General features: G+C 38.3%; 1 protein-coding gene across 1 annotated transcript in view; it reads right to left on the reverse strand.

Annotated features, from left to right (window-relative positions):
- Positions 1-14,922, reverse strand: part of BRWD1 (bromodomain and WD repeat domain containing 1) — a 97,650-nt gene that overhangs the window by 27,531 nt on the left and 55,197 nt on the right. The window contains 7 exon segments of the mRNA XM_059685888.1: positions 5,595-5,747; positions 6,906-7,052; positions 8,858-8,899; positions 9,824-9,896; positions 11,845-11,970; positions 13,668-13,788; positions 14,012-14,167. Of these exon segments, the coding sequence (XP_059541871.1) occupies positions 5,595-5,747; positions 6,906-7,052; positions 8,858-8,899; positions 9,824-9,896; positions 11,845-11,970; positions 13,668-13,788; positions 14,012-14,167 (818 nt within the window).

Here is a 14,922-nt window from a genome sequence, read left to right on the forward strand (position 1 = left end):
AGGCAATTGCCGGATAGCCTCAGGCAAAGGCTAGATTAGCACCTCCCTAGGACAGAAGTTCTCTCACTGCTGACACAGCTGATTCTCATAGCCACTTGGCCTGGAGGTCAAACCCTCCCTGGAATTAGCTACAACAATCAAGATTTATCTATAAGACTGCGAACAAAGACCACTAGGGGGTGCACCAAGGAAGCATAACAAAATGCGGAGACAAAGAAACAGGACAAAATTGTCAATGGAAGAAATAGAGTTCAGAACCACACTTTTAAGGTCTCTCAAGAACTGTTTAGAAGCTGCCGATAAACTTAATGAGATCTACACGAAAACTAATAAGACCCTCGATCTTATATTGGGGAACCAACTAGAAATTAAGCACACACGGACTGAAATAACGAATATTATACAGACGCCCGACAGCAGACCAGAGGAGCGCAAGAATCAAGTCAATGATTTGAAATGCGAGGAAGCAAAAAACATCCAACCGGAAAAGCAAATTGAAAAAAGAATCCAAAAATGCGAGGATAGGGTAAGGAGCCTCTGGGACAGCTTCAAGCGTACCAACATCAGAATTATAGGGGTGCCAGAAGATGAGAGAGAGCAAGATATTGAAAACCTATTTGAAGAAATAATGACAGAAAACTTCCCCCACCTGGTGAAAGAAATGGACTTACAGGTCCAAGAAGCGCGGAGAACCCCAAACAAAAGGAATCCAAAGAGGACCACACCAAGACACATCATAATTAAAATGCCAAGAGCAAAAGATAAAGAGAGAATCTTAAAAACAGCAAGAGAAAGAAACTCAGTTACCTACAAGGGAATACCCATACGACTGTCAGCTGATTTCTCAACAGAAACTTTGCAGGCCAGAAGGGAATGGCAAGAAATATTCAAAGTGATGAATACCAAGAACCTACAACCAAGATTACTTTATCCAGCAAAGCTATCATTCAGAACTGAAGGTCAGATAAAGAGCTTCACAGATAAGGAAAAGCTAAAGGAGTTCATCACCACCAAACCAGGATTATATGAAATGCTGAAAGGTATCCTTTAAGAAGAGGAAGAGGAAGAAAAAGGTAAAGATACAAATTATGAACAACAAATATGCATCTATCAACAAGTGAATCTAAGAATCAAGTGAATAAATAATCTGATGAACAGAATGAACTGTTGATTATAATAGAATCAGGGACATAGAAAGGGAATGGACTGACTATTCTTGGGGGGGAAAGGGGTGTGGGAGATGTGGGAAGAGACTGGACAAAAATCGTGCACCTATGGATGAGGACAGTGGGTGGGGAGTGAGGGCGGAGGGTGGGGCGGGAACTGGGAGGAGGGGAGTTATGGGGGGGAAAAAAAAGGAACAAATGTAATAATCTGAACAATAAAGATTTAATTAAAAAAAAAAAAAAAAAAAAAACAAAACAAAAAAAAAATTCAAAGGACTTTTTTGAAATGGCAAAAGCTATTCCTCAAGCTCACAAAGAATTGCCAGGGACCCTGAGTAGCTGAATCTTGAAAAAGAAAATAGTGGGAGGACTCACACTTCCTGATTTCAAAACTTACTACGAAGCTACAGTAAACAAAACATTGTGGTACTGATGTATAGATAGATGGACGCACAAACACATACATATAATGGAATAGAATTGAGTGCGAAAATAAACATATATATCAATGGCCAACTGATTTTCAAAAATGGTGCCAATCTGAATGCCTTTGATGGGAAAAGAAATAGTCTCTCCAATAGATGGTGCTGGGACAAATGTATTTCCACCTCACACCATATACAAATATTAACTCAATAGGGATCAACTTAAATATAAGAGCTATACCACAAAACTCTTAGAAGAACACATAAGGGTGAACATTTATAACAATGGATTTGGCAATGGATTCTTAGACATGAAACCAAAAACACAAAATACACATGCACACAAAAGGTAGACGGGACCTCACCAAATGAAAACGTTTATACATCAAAGGATATTGTGAACAAGTGAAAGGACAAACTACAGAATGAGAGAAAATATCTGGAAAACATTTGACAAAGATTAATATCCAGAATATATGAACAAATTCCTACAACTCAACAACAAAAATATCCAATTAGAAAACGGGCAAAGCACTTGAATAGGTATTTCTCCACAGAAGATATAGAGTGGCCAATAACCATACACACGTGAAAAGATGCTCAACATTAGTGTATTGACTATATTCTGCATTCTTGATGCTCTGGCATTAGGAAACTTGATCCTGGAGAGATTGCCCCTCCCATGGCTAGCTAATTCCTCGAGATAGCAAAGAACTCTTTAAAACAAACATGCCTGATACACAAAACAATCCAGAGTTCATACCTCTATCCTCTTGATAAAACTCTCACATATCAAGCCAATATTCCATTCCCCCCATGCTAAATCACACCAGGAACCAGACACATAGAGACCACCCCTATAGGCCAAAGCTATGGGAAATATTCAAGCTAGCCAATCCTAAACTTTACTTTGCACCCAGCTTTGCGTCCTGCAAAAACCTCAAACTACAGGCTCTGTGCTATAATCTTCCCTTTCCCGGCCCCTGCCTACTGACCAAAGCTGGTGCATCCCCATGGGGCCCTGCATGGTGAGGTGTGCCTCATTTCTAGGAATCTGTTAGTATAAACTTCTTCCTTCATGGCAGTCATCTCCAGATCTGCCTGTCCTACCATACCTGATTAAAATAAATCTCAGGTGCAATTTGTTATCTACACTAATAAAAGAGAAAAATGGTAATTGGCGTACGATGATACCCTTTTCATTAGCTAATCAGGGCTATATGCAAATTAACTGCCAACTAAGATTGGCAGTTAACTGCCAACAAGATGGCGGTTAATTTGCATATGTAGGCACAATGCAGGGAGGTGAAAGGGAAAGCAGGAAGAAGCCCCCTGCCACTGACAGTGATTGGAAACCCAGGGGGGAGCTAAGAGCTGGGGGACAGGGCAAAGGCGGCCCTGGGGCCGCCTTTGCCCTGCCCCCCAGCCATGATTGGAGAATCAGGTGCCTTTGCCGCCCTGGCCAGTGATAGCAGGAAGTAGGGGTGTAGCCAGCAATGGGAGCTGGGCACGGTCGAAGCTGGCAGTCCCAGGAGCTAGGGGTCCCTTGCCTGGGCCTAAAGCAGAGCCCACGATCGCAGGGCCGCTGCAGCTGTGGGTCCCCGCTGCCCGTGCTGGACGCCTAGGCCAGAGGCGTCAGGCCTGGGCAAGGGGCCGATCCTGCGATTGGAGGGTGATGGGGGTCAACGCCTGAGGGCTCCCAGTATGTGAGAGGGGGCAGGCTGGGCTGAGGGACACTCCACACACACACACACACACACACACACACACACACACACACACACACCCAGTGCACGAATTTCGTGCACCGGGCCCCTAGTAAGTAATAAGAGAAATGCAAATCAAAACCACAAGAGTACTACTTCACACTCACTAGGATGGCTACAATTTAAGAAAACACACTGGCGAGGATATGGAGAAATTAGAATCCTCATACTTTGCTGAGGGAATATAAAATGATGCAGCCATCATGGAATACAGTCTGGTGGTTCCTAGAAAAGCTAAACATACAATTACCCTAGGAACCAGCAATTCCACTCTTATATATCCAAGGAAACTGAGAGCAAGAACTCTTACAGATACTTGTATTGCAATATTCACTGCAGCATTAATCACAATTGCCAAAAAATAGAAATAACTCGTGTCCATCAAGAGATAAATGAATAAACAAAATATCATATACCCAACCCATACAATGGATAATTATTCAGCCATAAAAAGAAAGTTCTCATACTACACAACTTGGATGAACCTTTAAGACATTATGAAAAGTGAAGTAAGTTAGACACAGAAGGACAAACTGTATTATTCAACTTACATGAAATATCTAGAATAGGCAGATTCTTAAAGATAGAAAGTAGATTAGAGACTACCAAGGGCTGAGGCAATGGAGAATGTGGAATTAATTGCTTAAAGGTTACGGAGCTTCTGTTTGGAGTTATGAAAGAGTTTTGGAAGGAGATAGCAGTGACAGTTAAACAATATTGTGAATATAATTAATGCCACTGAATTGCACTTAAAATGGTTAAAATTATAAGTTTTATGTTATATAGATTTAACCACAATTTTGAAAACCTGATAATGTAGTATATCAGAAACCATTACATTATACACTTCAAACAGTGAGTTGTATGGTATGAATCCTCAAACATATATTTAAAACAAAAGAGGAAGCCTGGTCGGCGGGGCTCAGTAGGTTGATTGTTGACCTATGAACCAGGAGGTCATAGTTCAATTCCAGGTCCGGGCACAGGCTCGGGTTGTGGGCTCAATCCCTAGTGTGGGGTGTGCAGGAGGCAGCCAATCAATGATTCTCTCTCATCATTGATGTTTCTATCTCTCTCCCTCTCCCTTCCTCTCTGAAATCAATAAAAATATATGTTTTTTTAAAAAGAGAAGGGAGATGCCCTAGCCACTTTGATTCAGTGGATAGAGCGTCGGCCTGACGACTGAAGGGTCAGTCCCAGGTTCAATTCTGGTCAAGGGCACATGCCCAGGTTGAGGGCTTGATCCCCAGAGGGGGGAGTGTAGAAGGCAATCAGTGATTCTCTGCATCACTGATGTTTCTCTCCCCCCCCCTTCCTCCCTGAAATCAATAAAAATGTATTTTAAAAAGGGGGGGTAATGAAATTTATTTCCTTTCTGGAAAGAAACAGTCTCACAATAGTGACTTTGACAATAACACAAGCATGAAAAATTTTAGACTTGAATATTAAACTGATCCAATAAGCAATTTGGAAATTGAATGCTGAGACGAGAATTAATAATGTGGGAGGAATCTGATAATAATGAGGAGAAAGTGAAATTAAGACAAAATGATTAATTAGCAGTGAGAGTCACTGATGATAGACAGAGAAAGTGGTATAAATCGCCTCAAATTGTTGCTGTGGTGTTTTGTTTTGTTTTTAATTACCCAGCACCTTGGCCACATAGGTTTTGTGATGTTTGTGAAAATTCCCTGACAGCATGTGGGCTCTTTTGTGTTATTATGTTTCAACAAGTTTTGAAAGTTATCCAATGAATAACTTTTTAACAAAGATTTAGAAATGTACTCCATACTTGTATTCTTAAATAATCAGATCACTCATGTGTTTCTTCTTCGGATCCAAAATATTAGTTTACAGTAGTCCTACCCCCACATTCAGATTTTCATTTTCTTACTTTTAATATTCTTCCAGCTCTATCAATAAATTTTCAACCCACTTTTCAAGATTCCCAACTGCATGAAAATATAGATTTTTCTCCTTCTACATATCAAATTTAAGTTTGTTTATTTTTACTGAGGCCCTCACTCCCACCAATTCATTCATAAAACTGCAGGAAGATAACATTAACTGTGGTGAGGTAGCAAGAGCAGCTATTTGGGCAGTGGCAGAAGCTCTATTCTCAACAGTAGTCTTGCTCTACTCACTTATCTTTAATGTTCCAACCTCTCCCAGCCAGCAGAAAATTATCATCTATAACAGATCACACTCTTCTCTTCTTATAAAGCACTTTAAATTACCTTTGATCTTTTGTTTGGTGTATATGCTTTTGCATTGCTAAATATCAACCGGATGTCTTTGCAAAATTCCAAAGGGCTGTCATAATTTTCCGCTTCTAAAGTCTCCCTTACTGTTCCAAAATCCATTGGAGTATCTATAATATCTCGATAGTCCTAGGTTTTAAAAACAATAATTAGTTCAAAATGTTCATTCCTGCTTATAGAAATATAAGTGCATCAGATCTCTAAAATATTAAAAACTGGTGCACAAAATTTGTTCACTTGGGGGGGGGGGTGTCCCTAAGCCCAGCCTGTGCCCTCTCGCAGTCCAGGAGCCCTCAAGGGATGTCTGACTGATGGCTTAGGCCCACTCTCAATGGAGATGGGGCCTAAGCTGGCAGTCAGACATCCGTAGCGCTGCAGTGGTGGCGGGAGAGGCTCCCACCACCGCCGCTGCGCTCACCAGCCGTGAGCCCAGCTCAGGGCTTCTGGCTGAGTGGCACACCCACTGTGGGAGCACACTGAACACCAGGGGGGGGGCTGCTCCTGCATTCAGCATCTGCCCCCTGGTGATCAGTGGACATCATATCGACTGCTCGTTCTGCCGTTTGGTCAATTTGCATAATACCCTTTTATTATATAGGATTATACAAGAGAAAAAAATTAGAAGGAGCTTAAGAATCATTAATAACTTTTTAAAAAACATGACCCAGACATAAAGACAAGGTAAGAAATAACCAAGTATACTTGGTAGCAGGACACAGACTGGTATTTTTATTTGTGTTTTTTTTCAAATTATAAGAGAAAGTTTATTTAGAAAGTTACAAAGCTAGCAAAAGTAAGCCAGCTGGACTGTGCAGGCTCACAAAACCAGTTTCAGATGCAGAAGGGCCCTTGAAGCTTAGGAGAGGGAAAGGCAAAGGTAATACACCTGGTGGGAGTGTGGGGGAGAAGAGGGGTCAGGAAAGGGAGAGCCAGGCATGGACTGGTTTTTATTTCCTTCTTTACACCTTTTGTCATTTCCAAGCTTTTACAGTAAGTTTGTGCTTTACTTTCTGACTTTTTTTTAAAGGTCATTTTCCATTCCTTTATTACTAGAGTGAAAACAGACACTTTTTACACAATTTACAGTTTTCCTGGCGCTGGGACTTCTTAGATAATGGATACCATGTAGAATTCTCCCATTATTAGGTAACTGTCTTAATGGTAAGAGAAAAAGCTAACATGAAACTAGACATCTTACTCTTTAAAAGTTTAATTTAAATACCTCTACATCGATCTCCTCTAACAAACTTTAAAAAGCCCCAAACATTCAAAAAAATGGCAACTTACTGGATATTCAACCAAATCAACAGGTTGTCTAAATGGTTCAGAATCTTCACATTGAAAAATTAAGTTCACTAGTTCCTTACACTGTTTCTTCCAGTTGCTTTCAACATAGCTGGTGGCTTTGCTGCTCCTTTTTTTCCAATCATGGCCCTAAAAATATATTCACATAATCGAAAGTATTTTCAGTGTTGGGAAAATGACACTATAATATCGTATTTGACTTTCTATCTACTTGGAAAAAATCCACTTTTCTGTAAAAATCCAATGTCACATCTAGAAACAGGTTACTCTAGAAATATTTTTCAATCCAGCACTGATCCCCCACATCTAGAAAATGTTTTCACAGAATTTGAAATATCACATTGGATAGTGGTAGGCAGAATCAGAATAATGACTCAAAGATATCTGCATCCTAATGCCAAGAACCAGGAACTATGTCACTTTACATGGCAGCTGTGACTAAAGGCATGCTCTTGAGATGGGGAGACTGTCCCAGATTATCTGGCTGTGCCCAATGTAATCACAAGGGTCCTTACAAGTGGAGGCAGAGGGTCAGAGTCAGACTGTAAGATGTTACACTGCTGACCTGAAGGTGGCCACGAGCCTCTAGAACAGCCGTGGGCAAACTACAGCCCGCGGGCCGGATCCGGATCCGGCCCGATGAATAAAACTATTGAAAAAAAAGACCATACCCTTTTATGTAATGATGCTTACTTTGAATTTATATTAGTTCACACAAACACTCCATCCATGCTTTTGTTCCGGCCCTCCGGTCCAGTTTAAGAACCCACTGTGGCCCTCGAGTCAAAAAGTTTGCCCACCCTTGCTCTAGAAGCTGGAAAATGTGAGGACACGAATTCTAGCCTAGAGTTCCCAGAAGGAACACAGCCATGCCAACACCCTGAATGTAGCCCAGTGAGACCATGTCAAACTTCTAATTTACGGAATGTAACATAACATTTTTGTTGTTTAAGCCACCAGATTTGTAATTTGCTAGAGCAGGCATAGCAAACAAATTCTAAACAGGTACTAAACACTTGGGAAAAGTATATGAAAATGACAAATCAGATGATGGAAATTCAAGTCTAACTTTTCCATGTTATCTGGGGCAAGCATATTATGAAAACTTTTATTAAAAGCTTAAAGTTTAAGCAGCATTTGGATGAAATTTAAAATGTTAACATTTTTGAGCATTCCCAGATTAGTAACCTTGACTTTTAATTAACATATTACATTAAAACTTCAAGAGTTCTACTGGTGACACTACAATTCTAACTACCCAATATCCAAAACTTATTTCCATACATCCCCCAACTAATCCTCATTTTTTTTAAAAAAGGTTCAGTTACCAAATGCTAGTTAATTTTTCCCTTCAAATGTCTCATCTTCCTCCCTTCCTTTCCATTCCAAGCAAACACCATCCTTGACTAGATTCCCATCCTTTACTCCCAGATTCTTGCAATAAACTCCTAACTCATTTCCTTTACCACCTATCTTCATATCCCTCAAAATATATTTGTCAATTTTGACTGTGCAGTTTATTCTCTACTTTAAATGAAAACCTTGGTTTTCAATATCACCATTATTGGCTCCCAAAATAACAGCCAGACATAGCCACTTTGCTTACTCCAGCATTTACCCTCTACACCAGTCAGACCGGTGCTCTCAGCAGCCCACTAACATGCCACACTTTCCTACTTTTTCGGTTTGGATTGTAATATCCCCTACTTTTTTATTGTTTTAACTCCATCTCATTCTGAGAAAATAGTTAAAATCCCAAGTCTTCCACTAAACCTTACCTAACTATCCAGCTTTCAGTGATTACTCCCCTTTCTCTTACAAAATATTCCATAACTATATCAATGTAACTTTTCAAATACAACACCTAAGACCTTAGGTTGATTTTAAACAAAGAATAAGTAAACAACAAAGATTAATCAGGCAGATTAACTTACTCTTCTTCTTCCAGAAGATGTTTTAGGGAGATCACTATCATCCTAGAAATAAAAATCAGAGCACCTTAAGTGTTAACATTCTCATTAAAATTGCAATAATTTTAATTTAAAAAGTATATGAAAGATAAGGTTATAACTTATTAACAAAACCTCAAAAGACAGACTATATTGGATAATCTTTGTGGTACGCAGAGTCTAACCAACCAACTATTCTTAATACCCTATACATTCCCTAAGAACATGCATTAATTCCAAAAAATAGCTATAAAAGGCAGCTTTAAATTTGTGTTTTATTTCTATGCAGAAATCCCAGAAACAGTCTTCTACAATTCCTGCATATTTGTACTCTCCACAGTTTCTTATTCCCTAAATCTATACCCATTTTTAATCCAATATAAATTAGCATGCGAATCAGTGAACTAAAGTTTGTGTAGAAATTAAGCTATGTTGGTGGGGTTTTTTACGCCATATTGTTTTTAAAGACTATCTTCCCTGTAAACAAATCCAACAGCCTGATTCTCAAAAAGGGCAGCATCACTGCTACTTGCCTCACTGACACTTCAAAGCCATCCCAAGGAAGGACTCTAGGGTACATGAGCAGGTAAAGCTTGTGAATTCTCAACTGCAATTAAATCCATGCTCAGATATGGGTTTTACAAAAAATAATTTCCAAGGTACTTCTTTAATCTACCTTTCTCTAGAGAAAATTTGTAAAGAGAACATATTCCAAGCCTAAGTTGTTCACTTTAACATATCGTTTGGTATATTGATAATTAATTATTGGCTAAAACAAATTATGCCACTATCTAGATAATTAAAAATGTTTTTATCAAGTGTCCTATTTTCATAGTAAGTTGGAATATAGTAAGAATTGATATACTTAATCAACATTTTGTACTTCACTCATTCTTTCAAGTTACCATTTAAAATTAACAAAAATCATTGTAAAATTGACAAACTTCATACCAAAGCCTTGGCATTTTGCTCATCATTTTCAGAAGTGTTAGAAAGTTCTGAGATATCTGTACAGTCTTGATTCCTAAAAAAAACAATTTTTCATTTTTTTAACAGTATGCAGATATCGTTATTGTTGCTAAAGATTCAAACTACAGGTTAGATATAAACAGTTGCTCAACTATGCATACCTAATTTCAACCAGAGAAATATCAGGTTTTTAACTCTACCCTCTGTGGAAACAACTATCTTGCAATATGAAAAGTAAGGGGTTTTTTTCAGTTAAATATACACGAAAATTTAGCTGGTAATCCAGGAATAACAAATATATGGCCTCAGTTAATGAATTCATGGAGAAATTTTTCTAAGTATCATCACAAGTAATAATCATAGGATGAGTACCAAGAAAATAGTTTATTTGAGATAAAAGAGAATAGAAGAAAAAAAGGAAGTAGAACTTAAATCAAATTATATCTTAACCTCACTATAAAAACAGAACAAATCCTAAAGCAGTGATATCCAGGCATAAAGGAGATGAAAATGATATGTGATCTTCCTGAAGAAAGAAAGAAGTATGTTCTAGGAAAGAGGTAGTAAGTCCAAGTCCCCCAAACATAGGACAGATTAAACCCAGAGAAGTGACACAGACTGCAACTCGTTGCTACATATTGAAAATGATGGCATAACTTCTAAATTATCTTCTCTAATACAGTATTCTTCTACAGAATTTTTTTATAGCTATGGGGAAAAGGCATATAAGATCATATAGCAAAACTCACTAATTTTAAAGGATACAGGCTGAATAATTTGTCCAAAGTCACACAGAATATTCACTAGATGATATTAAGCTAGACCTTGGATGCTGATTTCCAGATCAGTTTTCATTGCACTATTCCAATTCTGATTCCCAATGCAGGAAATTATGTGTAATATCCATGCATGTACAAACACTCTCACAGGACACAGATTTAATCCAAAGATTAAAACTCAAATCTAATCATGAGGAAATATCATACAAACCCAAATTAAGTACCAGTGACAAAGTAATTGTCTAACACTTATAAAAAATGACAAGGTCATGAAAGAAAGGAAAGACTGGGGAACAGGTTAAAGAAAATGTAGAAATTGAAAACAGTGAGCATGATGGGGATTCTGGATAGGATCCTGATACAGAAAAAGGACATTGATATAAAAACTAAAAATCCAATTAATGCCCTAGCCGGTTTGGCTGAGTGGATAAAGCATCAGTCTGTGGACTCAAGGGTCCCGGGTTCGAGTCCTTTCAGGGACACATGCCTGGGTTGCAGGCTCGATCCCCAGTAGGGGGCCTTCAGGAGGCAGCCAGCCGATCAATGATTATCTCTCATCATTGATGTTTCTATCTCACTCTCCCTCTCCCTTCCTCTCTGAAATCAATAAAAATATATTTTTAAAAAACAAAAACCAATAAAGTGTTACAGCTACAGTCAATAGCACTGTACCAAGACTAGTTCCTTAGCATTTCATCAGGACATCACAGATATGTAAAAAAATGTTACCCGAGTGGAAACAGATACATGTAAGTGGCAAATGTCTATAGTTTAAATTATTTCAAAATGTTAAAAAGTAGAAAAATTTGGATTAATTTCTCATTCCTGTACAGACATTACAATCACAGTAAGTATGTAAAGAAATGTCATTTAAAGTAACATTAAAAAGGTATCAAATTCGCCAAAACCGGTTTGGCTCAGTGGATAGAGCGTCGGCCTGCAGACTGAAAGGTCCCAGGTTCGATTCCGGTCAAAGGCATGTACCTGGGTTGAGGGCACATCCCCAGTAGGAGATGTGCAGGAGGCAGCTGATCGATGTTTCTCTCTCATTGATGTTTCTAACTCTCTATCTCTGTCCCTTCCTCTCTGTAAAAAATCAATAAAATATATATTTTTAAAAAAAGGTATCAAATTCAGAGAGCAAAAATTAAGCACTAGATCGCTGCAAGAACACAATATGCAAAGTCACTCACTTTTCCACATCTATAACATGAAGTCACTTACTTGATAAATTTTAGAAGCTGGTCAGTTATCTTCTTAGCTGATCTTGCAATTACACTCTCAGGCTCATTAAATGTTCTGGCATTGTGCTCTATGTATCTGACTTCCCAAACCAATGCAGATAGCCTCCTTCAAAATAAAAAGGCACTTTACGGTTTAGAAAATAAAAAGACAGAAATCAAGTAAAAACACCCAGCATGTTAAGCCAGCATGATATATTAATTAAAACAAAAGTGCAACTCGGTCCCCGGTGGGGGCATGTGGGAGGCAGCCGATCCGATGATTCTCTCTCATCATTGATGTTTCTATCTCTCTCTCTCTCCCTCTCTCTTCCTCTCTGAAATCAACAACAAAAAATTTTTTTTTACAGTGCAAAGTAACAATGAATAACCTTCTCATGCTGTCAACTTGATCATAGTCATAGCAATTATACTGGAAGATGAACTGCACAGATACATTTAAGGACCAAAAAAATCTTAACAGATCAGTTAATCACATCCAGAAAAACAACAGAACAATCCTCCCTTTTCACAATGCCTATGGGTACATTTGAAGCTGTTGAGACTCAATAAAGAAAATGTGTTCAACATCATCAATCCTAAGAATCAATCTTACTGTAACGTAACAAAGGGATTTCTGATCAAATGCACATTTCCATGTTTGACTACAGAGCTAAATTATATCAACAACGTGAACTCAAGAAATCAGTTTTTACTTTTTTAAAATGTTTTGATTGATTTTTAGAGAGAGGAAGGGAGAGGGCGAGATAGGATCCTTGTTCGGTTGCTTCCTGCACACCCCCTAACGTGGATCGAGCCCGCAACCCTGACCTGGAATTGAACCAGTGACCTCTTGGTGCATAGGTCGATGCTCAACCACTGAGCCACACTGGCCAGGCTTATAAAATTTTTCAAAATAGTTGAATTATAAAAAATAAGATACCTTCTATTGCTTTAAAAAAATATCATTGAGAATAGGAAATTTTATAGCTATCAGTACTCTAGAAGCCAGAGATAAAACACACATTGCTTTAGGATATTAATCTTTCAAAGGCCAAAGTCCACTTATTAACTAAGTTAAATTTTATTTTATTTTTTTAAAATATATTTTATTGATTTTTTATAGAGAGGAAGGGAGAGAGATAGAGAGCTAGAAACATCGATGGGAGAGAAACATCGATCAGCGGCCTTCTGCACACCCCCCACTGGGGATGAGCCCGCAACCAAGGTACATGCCCCTGACCAGGATCGAACCCAGGACCTTTCAGTCCGCAGGCTGACGCTCTATCCACTGAGCCAAACCGGTTTCGGCTTAAATTTTATTTTTAAATGGAACAGGTATATAGGAATGTTAAACATACAAATAAAAAATTTAACCTCTCCCTGCCGGGTAGCTCAGTTGGTTAGTGTTGTATATACATCAAGGCTGTAGGGTTCGCTCCCCAGTCAGGGCCATCAGGGCACATGCAGGAAGCAACCAATGAATGCATAAATAAGCGGAATGCAAATTGATGTTTCTCTCTCTCTCTCTCTCAAAAAAAAAAAGACTACAGAACATAATTTGTAAGAATAAAAGAAAGACAAACTACTTAAGGAATGAAATCTGGTAATTTTTCTTATCCAGGTTCTAATCATACCTACCCACAGGCACCTAACACAATGTCTTACAGGACCAAGAAATTACGATAATAAAAAAAGAAAATGAAACAAAAAATGTTAGTCAGTCCCCATTCCACCACTGTCACCATCAACTACCATTACCTCATTTACCCTAGTTGGTTCAGCCAAGTATCTTTTCAAACTATTTTTAAAATAGGTTTTACTAACCTGTAAAATCGATTAACAAGTCTCATTCGAATAGTGTAAAGATCAGTTGGGTAAGCCACTACAGTACAGTACTTCGGGTACGTACACAGATCAACTGGACCTGCAAAAGCTGCTGCTATATCTGTCAGGGCAGACAGAAGAGTTTTTATTAATAAATTCATAACCCCTCAGTGATATTTCTCCACAAATAATTCATAAAATACACTAAAGCTACATTTAATATTGCAAGCTTAACCAACACGTAATAAGTAGGAACTGTAGTAATAAACACAACCACGATTAAATTTTTAAATACTTGTGTGGAAAAGCCTGAACATGAAACTTTTCATGCTAAAAAAACTTACCGAGATTCATAAGTTGATCTATGCCACTAATAATTCGTTCACATTCTTCATCCCTCGATTTTTGACCCCATTCACCATCTTGTGGTTTGTAGAGCAATTTCTCTAGCTCGTCTGAAGTAACAGAAATACTAGCTCCTAATTCTTCAGGTGGATCAACTATGAATTCCATTAAAAAAGAACACAAAGAATAAAACAAATATACACTATACTTAAATTCAATTCAAAGATCTATAAAGAAGACACTAATTACAAAGGACAAAGTAGTCACTTAATAGCAGAGAAAACTGGCAGACACCACGTCAATCAAATGATTAAAGTTAACAGCATAAATGGGTATCACGTGCCTCCATATATGCATGGGAAACACATTTCTCTAACACTCTTGCCTCGAATGCAAACCCTGGGTTTAATCGTGAAAAAACAAACAAACAAACAAACAGCAGAAAAACCCCAACTGAGGGAAATTCTACAAAATAATTGGCCAGTATTCTTACAAAGTATCATGGTCATGAGAGAATGAAAAGACCCAGGGACCCCAGACTAAAAGAGATTAAGATGGCACGGCAATGAAATCCGTATGTGAAAGGACATTAGGACAATGATCTAAATTTGAAGGCCTATGGATTAGAATTGTATCAGTGATAACTTCCTGATTGATAGCTGCACTATAAATTATTTAAGATGTTAACATTTGAGAAAACTGGGTATTCATAAATTCAATGTACTATTCTTGTGACATTCTGTAAGTCTCAAATTATTCCAGAACAAAATATTTTGAAAGTGCAATAAAGCCCAGCCAGCATAGGTCAGTGGTTAAGCATCAACCTATGAACCAGGAAATCATGGATTGATTCCCAGTCAGGGCACATGCCCGAGTTGTGAGCTGGATCCCCAGTGTGGGGTATGTAGGA

This window comes from Myotis daubentonii, chromosome 3 (assembly GCF_963259705.1).
Source record: "Myotis daubentonii chromosome 3, mMyoDau2.1, whole genome shotgun sequence".
NCBI lineage: Eukaryota > Metazoa > Chordata > Mammalia > Chiroptera > Vespertilionidae > Myotis > Myotis daubentonii.